The sequence below is a fragment of the Lithobates pipiens genome, unplaced genomic scaffold, assembly GCF_037356315.1.
Source record: "Lithobates pipiens isolate NorthernLeopardFrog02 unplaced genomic scaffold, aLitPip1_a1.2 Scaffold_18, whole genome shotgun sequence".
NCBI lineage: Eukaryota > Metazoa > Chordata > Amphibia > Anura > Ranidae > Lithobates > Lithobates pipiens.
Window position 1 is genome coordinate 417,643,975 of NW_027507758.1, and position 23,732 is coordinate 417,667,706.

Consider the following 23,732-nt stretch of genomic DNA (forward strand, 5'->3'; position numbering starts at 1 on the left):
GTGAGAGATTATAGAGTTCAGAAGGTGCCAGGCTTTAATAAGAGACTTCATTGACTGAGTAATGTAAAGGGGCACTGAGGTTCCCTGGTGTTAAAAGTTCCGAAACGCTTCATAACACCCTAGAAATGCTGCTTCCAGCACCACAGCAGCATTTGTTTTGTCCCCCCCGTGAGACAGTTATGGGCATGGGTGAGTAGGACAGCAACATAATATGTATGGAGGTCAGGACATGCATTTCTGGACGCAATTTTAAATCTTGACTTTGTTTTTTTAAGGGTATTATATGGTGTTTGTGTGCATTAAAATTAATTTAAGCGTATTTTTTCTCAATTTTAAACTGAGAAAAATAAATTTTGCCTTTAGTTACACTTTAAAGCTTGTCTGTTTATATTCTGTCTTCCTGGGTTCCCCTTCATCAAAATGCTAATGACATTTAAAAAAAAAATACCTTATTTTAGACTCTGACAGACAATAATAGGTCTCTGTGCCTCTACACAATGCAGGCAGATCAGGGCTGGTGGCAGTCGTTGCCAGGGTGCTGTACACAGCCTCTTGAAAACATCACGGCACAATGTCTCAGTACTCCTCTCAAGAACCTTCAGCAGTGGGCTGACACATGGGAAGAGTTATGTATCCAAATGCTTTGATGGGCAGCTGTGATGTGCATACAGACGGCCCTAGGTAATGCCTACATATAATGCAGAGTCTCAATGATTGGAAAAGCTCACAGTGTGCAGTAATTTCAGTACAAGAGAGGAGCCTGTACAGCTGTGCAAGCTTTAAGCCTACAGGAGTAAACTACATAACATAATGTTGTCTGAGGCTTAAGCTCGACTTGAGCAAGCAGGTACTTGGATGTGCCTGCTATACAGTATCAGCAGTAGTTTATGTAATCTTCTAACTTCAGGTTCACAAAAAATAATAAAACATAGGATGCTGGAATGCAAGCTTTAACCCTTTCATTGCTGCAAACGCAATCATTATGGCGGTGGCAACACCGTTATGTAAATAAAACTTCTGACTGCTACAGGAGAGTTTAATTCCATTTTAAGTAACACAGCACACAGGAGTGAAAGCAATATCATTCACTGTTAACTTTGATAATCAGCTCTACAAGCTTTTATAGTGTTTTGCATGGTATTTGTTTTTCACCATTTTACAGAGTTACACAATTTTGAGGCTTGAAATTATATTAATATATTCAGATATAATTTTTATATATATATATATATATATATATTTTTTTTTTTTAAGATTGATTTTCAATTATTATAACACAATAAAATCACAAACAAAACACGTTAATAAGCTTGGTCTCTCATTGCACAGGAACAAGACTTGACATATTTTGAGTCTATTTACTTACTAATTGGCTATTATATTAGTTTTGTTTGAATTAAAATATATTTCAGTGTAATTTTTTATGTTAAATTTTGATTTGATAAACAATTGTGCAATTATGATACAACAGGTTCTTTGTTTTCGTGAAATATATGTATACTTCAACATGTGCATGCATAAAAAATATATATTCTGGCAGCAAAAGGTTTAGGAGTGCATAGCCCTTTAACAGGGTCTTTCACCAAGACATACCTGTTGCAAAATTCAACCACAGACTCCCTGTTTGTGAACAGGGCTTCTTCCCCTTTCTTTGCTTTTGCCCATTTTGAATCCAGAAGACAATCCACTGCTTTAGAAGCTGCAATAACAAGAGAAGACTGCTTAATAAAAAAATATTTTACACAAGTTATTCCAACCCTGTAAACCATTTGAAGGTCCCTTCCACACAGGGCAGCTCCATTGGAGTCTGTCTGCCCAGCCGGCAATCTGTCTGCTGAGCCGGCAGAGCGGACACAGACACAGCCTGTTCTCCTCTATGGGTGGTCAGATGTAGACAGCCACTGTTAGCCCCTTTCACACAGTTCTGTCAGTTTTTTAGGGGAATCCGATCGGACCCTCTAGTCTCCTCTATGGAGCAGTGGGTGTCAACAGACATGTGTCCATTGACACTTGCCGACATCCGATCCTACCTGCTAAAAACTGATCAGATTGGAAGGCAGTTTTGTGTAAACAGACAGGCGGCCCATTTACATCTGACTGCCCATAGAGGGGAGTGTGCTGTGTCCGAGTAAGGATGAGCTCTGGCATGTTCGCACAGGCCACGTGCAAAGCCTGTGGAAGTTGGCACTGCACTAATCACAGGTAGTGAGACATTGTCCTGATGCGTGGCTGCAGTGATCGGTAAATGTCTCACTGCCTGTGATTAGGGCAGCGCCGACTTCCTGGCGAGCTCTGCACGTGGGCTGTGCCAACACGCCGGAGCTCATTATTATATCGGAGTACATTCTGCATAAGCTGAGCGGGCACAGACCAGCCATCCACCTGCTCAGAAGGGATCAGTGGACAGATTTCCCACTGAGCAGGCAGACTCCAAAAGGAGCTCACCTCATGTGGTAAGGGCATTACTGACTTGCCAAAAACATCCCCAAGCATTACAGAGTTCTCAGTACATTAACACAATGCTCTGATTAGTAAAAGAAAGTTTACTTTTTCAGCTGCTCATTTTATTGCTCTCTCTCCACCCTGCAGATGGAAAAGACATATCCTGTTAGTGCTGAAAACCCACGAACCAGCACTTGGCTTCATTCTCTATCCGTACATGTGTAGTCTGCTCTGTCTTGTGGCTTAGTGTTCTCTGGTGAACAAAAGAGCAAACTGCGCATGCGTGGGTAGTGAACAAAGCTAAATGCTGCAATGAGTCATCTGAGAATGCTGTTACTCTTTTGGATGTATTTGGCAAAAAAGTCAGTAAAAGGTGAACATGTAATGCCAGGTTGAGGAGGGTGTTAGAATAGCTTTTGTGATCTGCATTATTTAAGTGGTTCATGAAGTAGAAGATTTGTGGAGGAAGAACTAAGACACTGATGTCTTTAGACAGGAAGTGATCCCTTAAATAACCACTCCCATACAGGAAGCACTTCAGTTTTGTAGCAAGAACTGACTTCTCAAAAAAGAGGGGAGGGATCTCTTTGTCCCATGATGTCCTCAAAAAAAAAAAAAAAAAAGAAGTAGGATTTTACAGGTAAGTACAACAAAAAAAATCCTACTTTCTTTTATATACACATCATGGTACACACATATATATATATATATATATTCATTACCTGCTGGCATGTCTCAGAGCAAAAGCCTTGAGGGGAGGGAGACACCCTGCCAAACAAACAATAGCCATCAGAACTAATACGGCAGTTTGCAGTACACTGCGGCTGAAAGCTTATTCCTTGGCTGCTCAAACATCTACTTGATAAAATTTTGTGAACGTATGCACTGAAGACCAGGTAGCAGCCTTACAAATCTGAGTCACAGATACCTGATGGCGTAAAGCCCAGAAGGTTCCTACACCCCTGGTAGAATGAGCTTTATATTTCAGACCGTAGGCCTGAATGACCATTTGACGGACCCAATTGGCAATGGAAGCTGACTGCTCTTTCTAGGGTCCTTTTGGCAAAACAAAAATCGAGTCTGATCCTCGGATCTTAGACAAATAAACCTTGACTGCCCGGACAATGTCCAAGGAGTGCAGTCGTCTCTTTTTTCCGCTGAACCAGGCTGAGAGAAAAAAGAAGGCAAAACAATGTCCCAATTTAAATGAAAAGCCGACACCACTTTTGGCAAAAAGGATGGAACAGGTCATGACACGATACTGTCGTGGTGAAGGATCATATACGGTTCCCTGCATGAATGGGCCTCCAACTCCAACACCCTTCTAGCCAAGGTGATAGCCACCAGGAAGGCTAGCTTGCGTGACAGCAAGTCTAATGGAATTTCCTTGATAGGTTGAAATGTTTTTTTCTGTAACACAGATAGCACCACGTTCAAGCCCCAAGGACGCATAGGTGACCTAATGGAGGGAAGCAAGCGAGTTGCCTCCTGCATAAAGGTTCGGACCAGTGAATGGTAGGCTAAAAGGCCTCTTTTAAAACGACAGCTTTTCTAGCATTCACTAGGGTAGACACCACTGGTCCCGAGATGCCACGGTCCTTTAACACCCTGGTTTCAATGGCCACGCTGTCAAATTTAGAGACTGCAAATTGGGGTGGAATATAGGACCTTGAGACTTTAGATCGGGTGCCGTGGAAGTGTTCATGCCCAATCTATTGTCTGTCTCACAATCTCCAGGAACCAGGGCCTTCTGGGCAAGGCTGGTGCCACCAGAATGACTGGAACTCCCTCTCTCTGAATCCTGCGCAACAAATGTGGAAGGAGAGGGATCAGAGGGAAAGCATAAACCGGGGAGTACTGGCTCCATGGAACTACCAGAGCATCTGCTCCGATTGCCAGAGGATCTCTTGTTCAGGACACAAACTGCTGTAGCTTGTTGTTAAACCTGGATGCCAGTAGGTCGACCTTTGGCCATCCCCAACATTGTCAAATTTCCTAGAACACCCCTGGTTGTAGGGACCATTCCCCCGGGCCGATCTACTGACGTTTGAGATCATCTGCCTTCCAGTTCTCAACTCCTGGGATATGGACTGCCAATAGAATCGGCACATGTCCCTCTGCCCAGGCTAGTATGTGATTCACCTCCTTCAGAGCTATTCGACTCCCGGTACTGCCTTGGTGGGTTATATAGGCCACTGCAGTGGCATTGTCGGACTGAACTCCGATAGGGCAGTTCTGAAGCTCCACTGTCTATGACCGTAGAGCCAGTCGTACTGCCCGTAATTCCAGTATGTTGATGGGCAGGATCTGTTCTGTCCTTGCCCATTTCCCTTGAGCTGTGAGACCCTCTATGGTCGTTCCCCAGCCTGAGAGACTTGCATCTGTAGTCAGTACTATCCAGCAAGTTACCGGGAGGAAGGATCTTCTCTTTCGCAGGTTCTGCTCCTGGAACCACCAGTTTAGGCTTAAGCATGCCCGAGGAGATAAGAACATTGGATAATCCAGGGCTTGGCCTGTAATGAAACTGGGCATTGGGCACCGCCTTGAAGGAGGATACAATCCTTCCTAGAAGACTCATACAGAGCCGAATGGAGAGTTGTCTGGTACTCATTATCTGATGCACCTGATTCTTCAGAGCACAGATCCTTGCGAGTGGCAAGAATACTCTTGCTTGGACCGTATCTAGGATCAGACCTGAATACTTTAGACCTTGAGCTGGTTTCAAGACTGACTTTTTGGTATTTCTGATCCAGTCTAAGCTTTTCAAATACCGCACTGTGCATATTATGCTCTGTTCTAGAGCCTGTAATATGATCTCTGAGCAGGAGGTCATCCAGATACCCAAGCAAAAGGATCCCTTGGGCCCTTAAAAGACCCAGTACTGGTGCTAGGACCTTTGTGAACACCCAGGGAGCTGTAGCAAGTCCGAAGGGTAGAGCCACAAACAGAAAATGACGTTCCTCTATTTCAAATCGCAGGAACCTCTAATGAGGCTGAAAGATAGGTACGTGTAAATACGCATACTTTATATCGATGGAGACTAAAAAGTCTTCCATCTGGAGCGAGGTTACAACTGAGCAGACAGACTCGATCCAAAAGGAGAAGAAGAGAAGAACAGAAGGTGGCGGCGACAGAAGACCGGGCCACCGCCTGTAAAAGAGCTAGAAGAAGGCGCGGTGGCCCGGCAGAAGAACCGAAGAAGGGGACAAGACCCCCCAAGTCGGAAGAAGAGGCCGCGGTGACGAAGAAGAATGCCAGGCTCCTCCGCTAGTAAAAGAGCTACAAGAAGATAGCGGAGGAGTCCGGCGAGAAGACCCCCCGAAGACGGAAGACCCCCGGAGCTGTGCAATAAATTATTTTATCTTGTGTGTTGTGTTTTTTTTTGTACTTTATTTGACAGGTGAATGGGTAGGGGTACATTGTACCCCATACTCATTCACATAGGGTGGGGGGCCGGTATCCGGGGGCCCCCTTATTAAAGGGGGCTCCCGGATTCCGATAAGCCCCCCGCCCGCAGACCCCGACAACCAACGCCCAGGGTTATCGGGAAGAGGCCCTTGTCCTCATCAACATGGGAACAAGGCGCTTTGGGGTGGGGGACCGCGTGGCCCCCCCTTTCCCAAGGTACCCCCATGTTGAGGGCACGCGGCCTGGTACGGCTCAGGAGGGGGGGGGGGGGCGCTCGCTCGCCCCTCCTTTCCTGGCCGGCCGGGTAGCGTGCTCGGACAAGGGTCTGTTGTGGACTTTTTTCGGCGTTGGAGTTCCCCTTTAAGTCCATACCAGGCGGCGGGGCCAGCGGCGTCTCCTTTGCGGGCCCCGCCTACCTGGAGACGCGCTCGAAATGAGCGGACTTTTCTCCGGGCGGGAAAAGTCTGCTCATTTCAAAAGTACGGCGGACTGGCATACACACGGCCGGAATGTCCGCCGAAATGCGAGTCCGGCGGGAAGATTGGAGTGCAAAACTTCTAAGTCCGCCGTACTTTCGGGTCAAAAAATATGCCAGAGGCTACACACGGGGGGAATTGTCTGGCGGACTTGAGTTTGCCGGACTTTTCCACCCGCTTGTTTGATCGTGTGTACGCGGCATATGATGCATCCCATGTCTCCCGTCCACCAAGGTTCCATTCTATCTGAAAAGAAACATGCAATGTAATCGCTAACTGATCATTATAAAAATAGGTATTAATCACAATCCCTATTCATTCCGTCCAGATATAGGAATCCTAATTTATTAATCCACCAAACCTCTCTGTCTAAGCCAGTGATTCTCAACCAGGGTTCTGTGGAACCCTAGGGTTCCTCCAGAGGTTGCTAGGAGTTCCTTTAGCATTGGGCAATTTCTGCCTCCCAGATAAGTTCCCACTCACACCATTGATCTTTTTAACTATCTGTAAGGAGGTAATTCTTCCCAATGACCACAAGTGTAGGGACCTTTCTTCCCACTGAGCATCACACTAATGTATCATGAGTTGTAGATTTCTAATTTTTAGTAGGGGTTCCCTCAGACCGGAGAACTATTTCAAGGGTTCCTCTGTTGAAAAGGTTGAAAAAGGCTGGTCTAAGCCTTAGTATCCTATCTTGTCTCGGAGAACTTCCTCAAGCACCATGAATCTCAGATCTGAGTCTCGATGTCCTTTTTCTAAAAAATACCTGGACACTGGCAGACCTGGTTGTTCATGTCTTATTGTGCTAAGATGTTGAGCGATTCTGTTCTTAATTTTCTGGGTGGTCTCACCGACATATAATAGTTTACATGGGCAAGTGAGGATATAAACCACGGAGGATTGACATATGAAGAAACCTTTCATCGTGACCTTATCCCCATTGTCCTATATTGTACATTTAGAGTCCCTGCCCTCATGGAGATTACAGAATAAGGTCCCTAACTAACATTTATACATACTAGGGCCAATTTACCCACTAGCATGTCTTTGGGGTGTGGGAGGAAACCAGATTATCCGGAGGAAACCCACGCAGGTACAGAGAGAACATGCAAACTCCAGACAGGTAAGTGACCTGCCTGGTTGAGATTCCAACCGACGACCCAATGCTGCTAGGCAGAAGTGCTAACCACTTAGCCACTGTGCTGGCCATTATCCAAACGATGTGTGATTCGATTGAATTATTAAATTGGTAAACAATCCAATAGGCACAACTTTCCTTCCAATCAATTAAAAATTTTAAATGCAATCATATTGTCTAACTATCAATCAAAATCTACTTCCCTGTTTGTTTTATTCAATATCATAAGTTATCGACTATAGATTGGTTATACCTATTGGGGGATACAGTTTGGAAAATAAATCTATAATTTATCAAAGCACGCATGAGCATCATTACACAACACAAGGATTAAAGTTCAATGTCAGGCAGATAAACACAACACACAGATTTTTTATTTTTTTTACTTTTGTATTGCTTTGGAGGGGGAAAAAAAACAAAAAAAACATTAAATAGACTCAGTTATGGGAAAATCTGCTTGCTGCAGAAATTTGACACTCCTTACAAAAGACAGCAGAGAGTTACAATTCTAAAAGGCTCGACACCTTCAGGATTGCCAGATTGTTAAACTTCCAGGCCAGCTCACAGTGCCCAAAATCAATGCATGCTTGCATGAACAGTGAACATTCAGAAGAATAAACACTAGGCACCTTGTGTGTAAAGGGAGAAAGTTCTGACAACATATTTAAAAGTGGTTATTAACCCAGTACAAAAAAAAAAAAAACAACATCCCCTCTGTAACATAACGTTATGTATCCCTTTGCCTGTGCTAAATAAAAAAGCTGTTGATCTGTACCTATATCAGAGCGTCTCCCGGAGAGAGTGGAGGAGTCACTCACGTAAGCGTGCGGGGGGGGGGTTCTTTTTTATATAACACAAGCACAGGGACACATAAGGTTATGTTACAGAGGGGATGGGAAGATTTTTTTGTAGTTATATTAGCAGCAAGAGGGGAGGGGATGGGCACTGACACAGAACAGACAGGCAGGGAGAGAGGAGGACAGAGCAAGTCTGCGGCTGACGGAGGCACGTAAACTGACCACAGTGTCAGGGCTCAGGAGCTATGATATACCATGGTCAGTTTACAGGGGGGAGGGTATAGCCAGGCAAGATCGGGTTTTTTAGGTGGTAGAAGGGGTCAAATTACACAGCACAAGCACTGTGCTGTTATTCATAGGAACAGGATCTGTGTTTTTTTTTTTAGGGTAACCAATACTTTAAGTTAGCTTTTGGGGGGGGGGGGGGGGGAATAAAATGCATATATTTTTGCAGAAAAAAAAAGGTGCATTTATTATTTTTTCCCAAGGAGCCTGCAATTAGTGGATCGCATGAATGAATGAAATACTTGTATAGCGCACAATGCGAACTGAATCGCCTCTAGGCGCTGTGGCGAGCTTTGGTCATCAGCTAAAAGAGGAAGGTCTTAAGTTTTTTCCTAAAAGCCAGGTGATTTTCTTCCAGACGGATGTCGATTGGTAGAGCATTCCATAGCCGGGGCCCTTGGACAGCGAATCTCCGATCCCCCTTGGATTTATACCGGGCTTTGGGCACGAGGAGGAGGTTTTTGTTAGCAGATGGAAGACTGCGGTTTGGTGTGTAATGATGTATTTTCTCCATTAGGTATTGGGGAGCTTCTCTATGTACGCATTTATGGGTGAGGCAAAGGGTTTTGAACGTGATAAGATTTTTTACAGTTAGCCAATGTAAGCTCCTCAGCGAAGGAGAGATGGATTCCCATGTTTTTTTTCCTGTTATCAGCCTTGCCGCCGTGTTTTGGATAAGTTGTAATCGCGCAAGTTGATATTGAGGTAATCCTATGTAAAGCGAGTTTGCGTAGTCCAGTCGCGAATTGATGATTGTTCCAACTACCACTGCCTTGTCCTTCTTTGGGATAAAAGGGACGAGTCTGTGAAGCATGCGCAGCAGATGGTGAGATCCCCTGACTACTGCTCCTATTTGCGCATCCATTGACATTTGTGCGTCTAATATAACCCCAAGACTCTTGGCTTTGGTTTTTGGAGAGATAGCCTGCCCAAAGACAGTTATTGGAGACCAGGGGGTTTTGGTTGCGGGTTTATGATTTGGGTGCAAGATAAGCAGCTCTGTTTTTGATTCGTTCAGTTGGAGGGAGTTGGTGGTCATCCAGTCCTCTATTAATCTGAGGCAATTTTCAAGTTGTTGTTGGTGATCTTTTTTCCCCATTGATCCTTAAATAAAGTTGTGTGTCGTCAGCGTAAGAGTGGAAGCAGAGGTCTGAGCATCTGATGATTTGGAGCAGTGGGCGGATGTAAATGTTAAAGAGAACGGGTGACAAAGGAGAGCCTTGAGGGACCCCGCAGGTGAATGCCCGACATTCGGAGAAGTATTTTCCTAGTTTCACTGTCTGTGACCGATTTCCTAGGAAGGACGCGAACCACTGGAGATCTATGTCTTGGACTCCGGCTACTTCTGTGAGGTGGACGAGTAGAGTGTTGTGATCTACTGTATCAAACGCTGCACTTAGGTCTAACAGTACGAGGAGACTCGGCTCTCCGTCATCTGCTGCTTCGAGGGCGTCATCCCAGATCTTCAGGAGTGCTGTTTCTGTTCAATGACCCAGGCGGAAGCCTGATTGCAGCGGGTCCAGGAGTTTGTTAGTATCCAGGTGGAGTTGTAGTTGATGTACTACTGCTTCCTCCATGATCTTGGAAATGGTATTGAGGCTTGTAATTGGCCTGCGGTTGTTTGGGTCCTGAGGGTCCAGGTTTGGTTTTTTGAGTAGAGGTTTGACAATGCCTTGTTTGAGTATGCTGGGAACAATCCCTTCGATGAATGATCTGTTTATGAGGTGGGTTATGGTTGGAGCCACGATGTCGGAGCATTCTTTCAGTAGTTTAGTGGGGATGATGTCAATAGGTGAGGTAATGTCACGCAGTTTATTAATGATGTTTTTTGCGGTGTCCGCGGTAATCGGGGATAGTGAAAATCTTGGCGGTTGGGGAGTGTTGGTGCAGACATCCTCTCTATGTGTTTTCTGGCAGAGGTCTGATCTTTTCTTCTGACAGATTGTTTCCCTGATGGTTTTGACTTTATTGATGAAAAAATCCGACAGTTTGTCACAGTAATCCTGGGATTCACTTTCTGGGGGTTCTAGGCACACTGGATTCATTGATAGATTGACTAGATTAAACAGTTCCCGTGGTTGGTTTGTGGCCGTTGCGATTGTGTATGTGCATGGTGCAATGTCAGGCTCCTCCAGACAAGTCCTACAGCTTTCTGCCTGTACCTTCATATGGGCTGTTAGTTTGAAAGCTGCAGGGCTTGTGAATAAAAAATGAGGGCGCTCATCAGCTACAGCGCAGTCCATTGTGGCAGATGAAACCTCTAGTTCATTCATTCATTTACAGTTGCATCGAACTTGAAATGTGACAGCGGATGCAGGAAGAGGAACTCCCGCCCTGCCTTCACCGGGGGGTGGGCATTAGTCCGATGATGCAGCTGTTCTCCACCACCTCTAAGCCCAAGAACTAGGCGATCATGTGACCGCTGGTCGCCCAGTTCTTGGGTCCTCTCTGAGCAGGGAGTGGCGACTGTCAATAATCGTCTCTCTCTGCCCTGCCCCTCCAGCGCACACTGAAGCATCAGGTAGGAGCAGCATGCCAAGAGACTGACAAACTGCCAGTCAGGAATCTGGGTGGGTCCCAAAATTATTGTCGGGATTCTCTCAAGAGACTGAAGCGGGTCTGTGATGTCAGACTTAAGCTACTAAGGGGGAAAATGTATACATTTATATGTAAAATTATACAGTATCTCACAAAAGTGAGTACACCCCTCACATTTTTGTAAATATTTTATTCTATCTTTTCATGTGACAACATTGTAGAAATGACACTTTGCTACAATGTAAAGTAGTGAGTGTACAGCTTGTATAAGTGTAAATTTGCTGTACTCTCAAAATAACTCAAACACACAGCAATTAATATCCAACCTGCTGGCAACAAAAGTGAGTACATCCCTAAGTGGAAATGTCCAAATTGGGTCCAAAGTGTCAATATTTTGTGTGGCCACCATTATTTTCCAGCACTGCCTTAACCCTCTTGGGCATGGAGTTCACCAGAGCTTCACAGGTTGCCACTGGAGTCCTCTTCCACTCCTCCATGACGACATCACGGAGCTGGTGGATGTTAGAGACCTTGCGCTCCTCCACCTTCCATTTGAGGATGCCCCACAGATGCTCAATAGGGTTTAGGTCTGGAGACATACTTTGCCAGTCCATCACCTTTACCCTCAGCTTCTTTAGCAAGGCAGTGATCATCTTGGAGGTGTGTTTGGGGTTGTTATCTTGGAATAATGCCCTGTGGCCCAGTCTCCAAAGGAAGGGGATCATGCTCTGCTTCAGTATGTCACAGTACATGTTGGCATTCATGGTTCCCTCAATGAACTGTAGCTCCCCAGTGCTGGCAGCACTCATACAGCTCAAGACCATGATACCCCCACCACCATGCTCGACTGTAGGCAAGACACACTTGTCTTTGTACTCCTCAGTTTTGCCTTTGCCACCACACACACTTGACACCATCTGAACCACAGGACATGGCTCCAGTAATCCATGTCCTTAGTTTGCTTGTCTTCAGCAAACTGTTTGCGGACTTTCTTGTGCATCATCTTTAGAAGAGGCTTTCTTCTCTGACGACAGCCATGCAGACCAATTTGATGCAGTGTGTGGCGTATGGTCTAAGCACTGATAGGCTAACCCCTCCCCCAACCTCTGCAGCAATGCTGGCAGAACTCATACGTCTATTTCCCAAAAACAACCTCTGGATATGACGCTGAGCATCTGCACTCAACTTCTTTGGTCGACCATGGCAAGGCCTGTTCTGAGTGGAACCTGTCCTGTTAAACAGCTGGTCTTGGCCACCGTGCTGCAGCTCAATTTCAGGATCTTGGCAATCTTCTTATAGCCTAGGCCATCTTTATGTAGGGCAAGAATTATTTGTCATATTTTTCTTTTTTTTTTCGAGTTCTTTGCCATGAGGTGCCATGTTGAACTTCCAGTGACCAGTATGAGAGTGTGAGTGCGATAACACCAAACTTAACACACCTGCTCCCCATTCAAACCTGAGACCTTGTAACACTAACGAGTCACATGACACCAGGGAGGGAAAATGGCTAATTGGGCCCAATTTGGATATTTTCACTTAGGGGACTACTCACTTTTGTTGCCAGTGGTTTAGATAGTAATAGTTGTGTGTTGGGTTATTTTGAGGGGACAGAAAATGTACACTGTTATACAAGCTGTACACTCACTACTTTACATTGTGTGTCATTTCTTCAGTGTTGTAACCTGAAAAGAGATAATAAAATATTTACAAAAATGTGAGGGGTGTAATCACTTTTGTGAGATACTAATATATTATATACACACACATATACACAGTCGTGCTCATGGGTTTACATACCCTGGCGGAATTTATGATTTCTTGACCATTTTTTAGAGAATATGAATGAGAACACAAAAACATTTTTCATGCCTGGTTAGTGTTTGGCTGAAGCCATTTATCATCAATCAACCCAAATGACCCTGATCAAAAGTTGACATAACCTGGTGATTTTGGCCCGATAACATGCACACAAGTTGACACAAAGGGGTTTGAATGGCTATTAAGGGTAATCATCGTAACCTGTGATCTGTTTGCTTGTAATTGGTGTGTGTGTATAAAAGGTCAATGAGTGTCTGGATTTCTGACAGACCCTTGCATCTTTCATCCAGTGCTGAACTGGCGTTTCTGGATTCAGAGTCATGGGGAAAGCAAAAGAACTGTCAAAGGATCTGCGGGAAAAGGTAGTTGAACTGTATAAAACAGGACAGGAATGTAAAAAGATATCCAAGGAATTGAGAATGCCAATCAGCAGTGTTCAAACTCTAATCAAGAAGTGGAAAATGAGGGGATCTGTTAGAACCAAACCACGGTCAGGTAGACCAACTAAAATTATGGCCACAACTGCCAGGAAAACTGTTCGGGATGCAAAGAAAACCCCACAAATAACTTCAGGTGAAATACAGGACTCTCTGAAAACATGTGGTGTGGCTGTTACAAGATGTACAATAAGGAGGCACTTGAAGAAAAATGGGCTGCATGGTCGAGTTGCCAGAAGAATGCCATTACTACGCAAATGCCACAAAGTTTCCCACTTACAATACGCCAAACAGCACAGAGATGAGCCTTAAACCTTCTGGCACAAAGTCATTTGGAGTGATGAGACCAAAATTGAGCTGTTTGGTCCCCACCATAAACACTACATTTGGAGAGGATTCAACAAGGCCTATGATGAAAGGTACACCATTCCTTCTGTGAAACACGGAGGTGGATCGTTGATGTTTTGGGGATGTGTGAGCTACAAAAGGCACAGGAAATTTGGTCAAAATTAATGGCAAGATGAATGCAGTCAGTTATCAAAAAATACTGGAGGAACATTTGCATTCACCAGCCAGGAAGCTGCGTATGGGATGTACTTGGACATTCCAACATGACAATGATCCAAAACACAAGGCCAAGTTGACCTGTCATTGGCTACAGCAGAATAAAATGAAGGTTCCTGGAGTGGCCATCTCAGTCTCCTGACCTCGATATCATTGAGCCACTCTGGGGAGATCTCAAACATGCAAGACAGCCCAAGAATTTACAGGAACTGGAGGCTTTTTGCCAAGAGGAATGGGCAGCTTTACCATCTGAGAAGATAAAGAGCCTCATCCACAAATACCACAAACGACTTTAAGTTGTCATTGATGTTAATGGGGGCAATACATGGTATTAGTAACTGGGGTATGTAAACTTTTGATCAGGGTCATCTGGGTAGTTTCTGTTGCCATTATGATTTACAAAGAGTAAACACAGTTGATTGATAATAAAGCCAAACACTAACAATGAGTGAAAAATGTTTTTGTGTTATTCATATTCTCTGAAAAATGGCCAAGAAATCATAAATTCTGTCAGGGTATGTAAACTTAGGAGCACAACTGTATACACACAAGGATAAACCTTAATGGAATCATAAAACTAACGCTTAAAAATATAGGGTAAAAAAATAAAAAATAAACAACTCTGGGCAAAGTGAAATCGATTTCCGAGCTTGCAATTCTACACAGAAAACACTGCAGCAGTGCTAAATCCTTTAAACTACTCAATTTACCTTTAGCTTTGTTTAATCCACTGCTGCCTTGATTGCACAAGATCCTCACACATACTGCAGCTTCAGGTTAAATGACTTTGTACTGTACAACTTCCACTCTGTGAGATACAGTAAGTCTTATAGCAGGTGGGACTCAACACCAGGCCTGGATATTCACACTGCTCAGAAAAGTATATATTTTTTTAGAACAGCAGACTACTGGCAAAATGGGTTTTAAAGTATATTTCTAGGCAAAACTTTAAGTTTCAGGTAGAGTGGGAAAGGGTCATAACCTGTCAGTTATTTGTTGCTTTGTACGTAGTCGCAGAGAAGAATCACCCTCTCTATTTGTCCTAGTGACCACTATCATCAGATCAGAGGTTGCTGGTAAATACAAAGTTTTATATTTGTCACAGGAACAGGAGGTGAGGGAAAAATTCCCAAGGGGGACACCTGCTCCAGCGACAACTGTGAGGCCTCTTTTATATGAGCTTAGAGATGTTAAAAGATGACAAAATGCTTAATGCTAGGGGTACAACAGATCGTCACCGATTCGTGATCTGAACGGGTCAACCTGTTCGGATGGGCACGCCACGCGATCCGCGGGGCGCTCCGCTGCCTCGGCCCTAGGAAAGGCAGCGGCTTTGGCCTAGCTCCAGAGCGGCGGCCATCTTGGTATACCCGATGGCAGTTTACCACGTGATCTAGGGCTGAAACAACTAATCGATTAATTGACAACGAATCGATTATGAAATTAATCGATTACTATTTTCATAATCGATTAATCAGCCAGTAACAAAATGGGGTTAAAGTTAATGAGTCTGATGATATTTACCAGAATGACCCTTTAAGAGTATATCTCTCATCTAATAGTATATGCAGTATATCTCCTCTCTAATGGTATATACAGTACATCTCCTCTCTAATGGTATATACAGTACATCTCCTCTAATAGTATATGCAGTATATCTCTCCTCTAATAGTATATAGAGTATATAGCCTATAATAGTATATACAGTATCTCTCTTCTAATAGTATATACAGTATATCTCTTCTAATAGTATATACAGTATTAAAAATGATGCTAAAAATTATAAAGGCCGGCCCAAATAGCACACTGCTCCACGCTCTTGGATGCCAATATGCAAACTTAAATATAGTACATAAGTGGTGCCCCACTTACATAAAAAACTTAAAACTTTAAAGCTGCTGCTTTTAAAACCACAGAAACATAAGCATATATAAAAATTGTAACTTAAATAAAAAGTCCACTTTTCACATTTAGCAGCGCATGCACACTTTTCCCAAAAAGTAAGTTGATTAAAGTTCTATTCAGTGTCCAGAAAAAATGGTGCTTGATCTATCAGTTCCTATTGTGATTTAGGTACAGCTTCCACCATGTAGTAAACCACTGGTTCTGTTGCGCCCGAGGAGAAACGATACCGGAAGTGACGAGTGCGCCTCAATCCCTGCGTTCCAGCAAGCTGAGGAAGGCGGAAGTGAAGCTTCTGCTGTTTGTAGCAAAGCGATCGTTTCTCCTCGGGCGCAACAGAACCAGTAGGATAAGGCACAGTACTTTTTAATGCTTGAACATTTTTCTATTTGGTACGCATTTATATGTTGGGTTTTTATAATAAATAGTGTTAAACAGTATTACGCTATGTTTGGACATTTCTGCTCTTTTATATGATAAAACCGAATTCCAATAAGGGAGACATCTAGTGGCCAAAGAAGAAGTGTGTAATGGCATTGTGAAGGCTTATGATTTCAGGTGTTCGGTGAGTGCATCCCCAAAGGGGGATCGTTTGTGAACCACAAGTGGTGTACTACATGGTGGAAGCTGTACCTAAATCACAATAGGAACTGATAGATCAAGCACCATTTTTTCTGGACACTAAATAGAACTTTAATCAACTTACTTTTTGGGAAAAGTGTGCATGCACTGCTATATGTGAAAAGTGGACTTTTTATTTAAGTTACAATTTTTATATATGCTTAAGTATATACAGTATATCTCTCCTCTAATAGTATATATCCCCTCTAATATATACAGTATATCTATTCTATCTGTTATTCTCAGAGTGGATTCGATATTTTGCTCCAAAACCATATAGTTGGTTATTTATATTTACAAATAAATTGCCTTTAAAACTTTCCATATTAACAAAATTATACACCACACTTTTTTTTAAGGTTATTAACCGATTAATCGATTAATGGAAACAATAATCGGGCAATCAATTATGAAAATAATCTTTAGTTGCAGACCTAACGTGATCACTCCAACAAATGACGGAGCGATCACTTGTAAACAAACCGGCGTCATGACATGACGTCGGTTCCTCTCTCCCCTCTGTGTACAGATCTGTACAGTGGAGGGGAGAGATCGGATGGCAGCAGCGCTGTGGCTGGATCTGTAGTGCCCACAGAGCTGCTTTGTGACAATTGCAGTCACATCCATCCCTCCATACTCTGCCAATACCCAGCCAATACTCTGCCATACCCAGCGATACGCAGACAATACTCTGCCATACCCGGCGGTACCCAGCCACACCCTGCAATACCCGGCGATACCCAGCCACACCCTGCAATACTCTGCGATACCCAGCCACACCCTGCAATACTCGGCGATACCCAGCCACACCCTGCAATACTCGGCGATACCCAGCCACACCCTGCAATACTCGGCGATACCCAGCCACGCCCTGCAATACTCGGCGATACCCAGCCACGCCCTGCAATACTCGGCGATACCCAGCCACGCCCTGCAATACTCGGCGATACCCAGCCACGCCCTGCAATACTCGGCGATACCCAGCCACGCCCTGCAATACTCGGCGATACCCAGCCACACCCTGCAATACTCGGCGATACCCAGCCACACCCTGCAATACTCGGCGATACCCAGCCACACCCTGCAATACTCGGCGATACCCAGCCACACCCTGCAATACTCGGCGATACCCAGCCACACCCTGCAATACTCGGCGATACCCAGCCACACTCTGCAATACTCGGCGATACCCAGCCACACTCTGCAATACTCGGCGATACCCAGCCACACTCTGCAATACTCGGCGATACCCAGCCACACTCTGCAATACTCGGCGATACCCAGCCACACTCTGCAATACTCGGCGATACCCAGCCACACTCTGCAATACTCGGCGATACCCAGCCACACTCTGCAATACTCGGCGATACCCAGCCACACTCTGCAATACTCGGCGATACCCAGCCACACTCTGCAATACTCGGCGATACCCAGCCACACTCTGCAATACTCGGCGATACCCAGCCACACTCTGCAATACTCGGCGATACCCAGCCACACTCTGCAATACTCGGCGATACCCAGCCACACTCTGCAATACTCGGCGATACCCAGCCACACTCTGCAATACTCGGCGATATCCAGCCACACCCTGCAATAGTCGGCGATACCCAGCCACACCCTGCAATAGTCGGCGATACCCAGCCACACCCTGCAATAGTCGGCGATACCCAGCCATACTCTGTGATACCCAGCCATGCTCAGTCAATATTACAGTGGGGGAGATGTCCATTACAGTGGGGGAGATGACGTGGATATTACAGTGGGGACTATATGGTGGTGGAATTTTCACAGGTTTTTGAAAATTCAATTATTATTTGCTGATCCGAAAAATTATCCGTTCCGTGACTCTGATCTGAGGAACAATCCGATCCGTGAGTTTTTTGATCCGTTGCACCCCTAGTTAATGCGCACCTAAAGTGGTTCTAAAGCCTAAACGTTTTACCCTAATGCATAAAAAAAAACCTGCAGGATGGCCCGGTGCCCTACAGCAGTACCCAAGTTAGAATCAAAACAAAACAAAAAAACCCTCTAAAAACTGACCCTCAGGGGGCAATTTACACAAAGAAGTCCTATGAAGATGAAATGCACACAGCAAACATGGTCCAAGTCTTAACATTACATTTAGCTGTGCACCTTTTACACCAACTCAAAATGCTTACCAATGAAATAGTCCACTCTGTGGCCCATCATGTTGGTTGATTTTGCAGGGCAGTTGAAGCGCAAGTACTTTGCAATGGCCTTTTCATCTTTGGTTGGCTCACCGACTTCCTGACATAAAACACAAATTAAATCTGTTAAAAAAGTTGTACATTTCAAACTACAAGTCTCAATTTACCACATCATCTCTCTCTTACTGGAACTGGTAGATCAACCAAAATTTGTTTTAAAAATAGTCAATTAAGGCTGCATTCACACCTGAGCATTTCCAGCTCACAAAACGCCTGAAAAAATGCCCAACAAGCAAAATCCCATTCATTTCAATAGAACTTGTTCACATCTGAGCGTTTTGGCACCTGAAGCAAAAGGCCTGAAAAACACCCTAAACTCAAAAAAGAACATGAGATTTTTTGGGACAGATTACAGGCTATTTTTGTGCCGCTTTACCGTTGTTTTAGCGGAGCTATTCGGTCGCTACTGGGGCGGTTTTAACCCCACCGCTAGCGGCCAAAAAGGGGTTAAATCCGCCCACAAAACGCCACTGGAGTGGCGTTTTGCTGGCGGTATCGCAGCGCTGCCCCATTGATTTCAATGGGAAGCAGTGGTGGAGGAGCGGTGACTTTTTTTTTTGACGCCCTGCCAGCGCACCGCTCCAGTGTGAAAGCTCTCGGGCTTTCACACAGGAGTGAATGGAGCCGCTTTTTTCAGGCACTATTTTTGGCGCTGTAGCGACTGAAAAACACTGGCAGTGTAAAACAGGGTCTTAAGAAGATTGCTAACTTTTATATATGTAGCAGTTGTAGGTTTTGTTGTTAAAGGAGTTATAACGCATTAAGATGTATTAAGATAAAAAACCTTCTGTGTGTAGCAGCCCCCCCGCCCCCCCAATTATTTACCTGAGCACCCTCTCTGTCCAGCGATGCCCACTAGTTTCTTAGCCATCCGGGACTCTCTCCTGATTGGCTAACTGACTTTGACAGCCTGTGTCTCAGACAATCAGGGGAGAGAGGGGGTGGGCGGGGCCGTGGCTCCGTGTCCGAGTGGACAAATGGAGCTGTGACTCAGCTTGGGTGTCCCCATATCAAGCTGCTTGCTGTGGGGGCACTCGACGGGAGGAAGGGGCCAGGAGCAGTGAAGAGGGACTTAAGAAGAGGAGGATCCAGGCTGCCCTGTACAAAACAAACTGCACAGAGGAGGTAAGTATACCATGTTTGTTATTTAAAAAAAACAAAACAAGACTTTACAATAAAAAGCCGATTGCCAGAAAGAAGCATATTAATTGTTCTGGATAAAACAGTTGTTTCTTTAGACCCCATCATACAAGCTGTGCGATTGGAGAATATCTCAGTGCTTTGTTTGTCATAGCATGCTTACTCCATCTTCTGGTCAAAAAACAGTAAAAAAAACAACAACCGGAATATGAGTATTACCAGTTACACTAACATATCTTTTCCAGGAAAAATACCCCCCAAACTCAAATGTAAGACCCCTTTTGCACTGCAGGCATTTTTCAGGTGCTACGGCGCTAAAAATAGCAGCTGCATAGCGCCTGAAAAAAAACGCTCCATTCACTCCAGTGTGAAAACCCAAGGGTCCTGCCAGCAGCTTCTTTGGACCGCTCCTCCACCGCTGCTTCCCACTGAAATCAATGGTGCAGTGCTGCGATACCACCATCAAAATGCCGATCCGGCTGCATTTTGTGGGTGGATTTAACCCCTTTTCGGCCGCTAGCAGGGGGGTTAAACCACCCCGCTAGAGGCCAAATAGCGCTGCTAAAGCGATGGTAAAGCGGCGCTAAAAATAGCGTCACTTTACTGCTGCCGCCCTAGGCGGCTCGGTGTGAAAGGGGTTTAAATTAGCATCTCACTGTGCTTATGATGATTATAGGATCACAGCACAGCAGGTGCTCTATGGTCATTGCTGTTGGTTACTGACTGTTATGATTGTTCAGTGTTACAGGTTGAAAACGCACAGCCAAAGCAAGTCCATACCCAACAGCAACAACCATAGAGCACCTGTTGTGCTGTGATCATATAATGATAATGACCATAAGCAACAGTGGGGAGTCTGGGAACTCTGCCTTTATTCCAGAGTAGTAGTGTGCTGTCTTATTAGTGTCGCTTGCCTGTGCGCTGCCAGCCGTCTCAGGGAGGGATTTCAAGCCTGTGCCCTCTCAGCCACCTCACATTAGTCTCTCCCTCAATCCTCAGCATTTACTGAGGAAATTAAGGTACAGAGAATCACTCCACCAGGTAAGGCATAGCATAGGCAATGGACGGGCGGCTGGACAGGAACTATATCCAGTGCAATGGGTACTGTATAGGGAGGGGGAAAAAAAAGTATTTGATATCCTGCTGATTTTTATGTTTGCCCATTGACAACAAAATAACCAGTCTATAATTTTAATGGTAGCTTTAGTTTAACAGCGAGAGACTGAATAACAACAAAAAAATATCCAGAAAAACGCATTTTAAAAAACGTTATAAATTGATTTGCATTTTAATGAGTGAAATAAGTATTGGATCCGCTATCAATCTGCAAGATTTCTGGCTCCCAGGTGTTTTCTATACATGTAATGAGCTGAGATAAGAAGCACTCTCTTTAAAGGGAGTGCTCCTAATCTCAGCTTGTTACCTATATAAAAGACACCTGTCCACAGAAGCAATCAGATTCCAATCTCTCCACCATGGCCAAGGCCAAAGAGCTATCCAAGGATGTCAGGGACAAGACTGTAGACCTACACAAGGCTGGAATCGGCTACAAGACCATAACCAAGCAGCTTGGTGAGAGGATGACAACAGTTGGTGCAATTATTTGCAAATGGCAGAAACACCAAATTACTGTCAATCTCCCTCGGTCTGGGGCTCCATGCAAGATCTCGCTTTGCGGAGTTGATGAGAATGATCATAAGAACAGTGAGGAATCAGCCCAGAACTACACAGGAAAATCTTGTCAATGATCTCAAGGCAGTTGAGACCATAGTCACCAAGAAAACAAATTGGTAACACACTACAACGTGAATCTATGATGATTATTATCATTATTTTTTCATGTTTATTGTACAATGTATAAATGCATTTTAAATTTATGCAAAAAAAGATTTTTTACCTTCAGAAAGTATCTATACAATGGCAATTCTCATCTATAGCTAATTGCATTAACTAATGAATCGAATAAAGAATTTGGACGGATTCCAGAGTGCAGGTTCTTTTCATATATCCATATTCCCAGTTTGAGACAAGTAGGAGGTCGTCTGAACCTGGAGTGAAGGTACCAGTAACCAACACGCATATTTGGAGGTTTTCACAGAGAGGTGCTACCCTGTGTGTACAGATCTGCATCATAAGAGGGACTCATTCCGCTAACGGGATACCTGGTCAGAATAAAACAAAGGTCACACTGCTGCTGGCTTGTGTTTCCCGACTAGGGAAGAGCCAATTAACTCTCAGGTTGCTGTCCTGGAAGATGATTGAGGAACCCCCTTCCGCTGTCTTTCCCGGGCTCTCCTGTCCGACTGCGGAGCCTAGGGGTGTCATAGCTGGTAGTGATGGCTGCACTACAGAGAGAGAGGAACTGATGTTGCTCCTCCTTTTCTGTGTCCCTGAAAATCGGGAGCGACGAAGATTATATCACTTCCGGGTCCGCCTCTCTGTTTATCTAGCCGTTAGTGGCTAGGAAAGTAGTCAGACTGATCTGCAGCCAATCAGCTGCATAGGAGGCCAGAGGAGAGATATGGGGACTAATAAACCCCAGATCTCTCCATAAAGAAGCTCTGTTACAGCCCATGCTGTCACAAGGGATATTGTTCTTCCCTTGTGACAGCAATAAAGTTAATACAAAGAAAAAAATAAAATAAAGAGACAATGTAAAGAAAACGTTTAAAAATAATAATTAAAAAAAATAAAAAACAAAGCAGTTTTGCACGCATATGTAAACTGCCGCAAATGTTGGAGCAAGAGCAATAGTTCTAGAGCCAGACCTGTGTAACTCTAAACTGGTAACCTGTAAGGGCAAACAAAATGTAACTTATGGAGAATTTTAAGTATCATAGTTTGGCGCCATTCCACAGGCATACGCAGTTTTAAAGCGTGACACGTTAGGAATCTATTTACTAGGCATAACATCTTCTACGTTTTACCAAAAATTGGATATTACATTGTGTTTGTATGCAATAAAATGTATTTAAAAAAATGCTGCGCAAATACTGTGTAACATAAAAAAACTGCAACATCCGTAATTTTACTTTATAGGGCCTCTGCTAAAAAAATAAAAAAAAGTATATATATATATATATATATATATATATATATATATACCCACTCATACAGTATCTCAGAAAAGTGAGTACACCCCTCACATTTTTTTAAATATTTTATTTTATCTTTTCATGTGACAACACTGAAGAAATTACACTTTGCTACAATGTAAAGTAGTGAATGTACAGCTTGTATAACAGTGTAAATTTGCTGTCCCCTCAAAATAGCTCAACACAGAGCTATTAATGTCTAAACCACTGGCAACAAAAGTGAGTACACCCCTAAGTAAAAGTGTCCAAATTGGGCCCAATTAGCCATTTTCCCTCCCCGATGTCATGTAACTCGTTAGTGTTACAAGGTCTCAGGTGTGAATGGGAAGTAGGTGTGGTAAATTTGGTGTTTTTGCTGTCACTCTCTCATACTGGTCACTGGAAGTTCAATATGGTACCTCATGCAAAAGAACTCCCTGAGGATCTGAAAAAAATAATTATTGCACTACATAAAGATGTCCCAGGCTAAAAGGAGATTGCAAAGACCCTGAAACTGAACTGCAGCACGGTGGCCAATACCATACAACGGTTTAACAGGACAGGTTCCACTCAGAACAGGCCTCGCCATGGTCGACCAAAGAAATGTATTGCAGGTGCTCAGTATCATATCCAGAAGTTGTCTTTGGGAAATAGACGTATGAGTGCTGCCAGCATTGCTGCAGAGGTTGAAGGGGGGGGGGGGGGGGGGGGGTCAGCCTGTCACTGCTCAAACCATACGCCGCACGCTGCATCAAATTGGTCTTCATGGCTGGTGTCCCAGAAGGAAGCCTCTTCTAAAGATGATGCACAAGAAAGCCCACAGTTTGCTGAAGACAAGCAGACTAAGGATATGGATTACTG

General features: G+C 44.2%; 1 protein-coding gene across 1 annotated transcript in view; it reads right to left on the minus strand.

Annotated features, from left to right (window-relative positions):
- Positions 1 to 23,732, minus strand: part of SEC62 (SEC62 preprotein translocation factor) — a 91,877-nt gene that overhangs the window by 45,243 nt on the left and 22,902 nt on the right. Inside the window, exons 2-3 of the mRNA XM_077488007.1 lie at positions 18,589 to 18,697; positions 1,594 to 1,699 (exon numbers count right to left, since the gene is read on the minus strand). Coding sequence (XP_077344133.1) covers positions 1,594 to 1,699; positions 18,589 to 18,697 — 215 coding nt within the window. The remainder of the gene's footprint in view (positions 1 to 1,593; positions 1,700 to 18,588; positions 18,698 to 23,732) is intronic.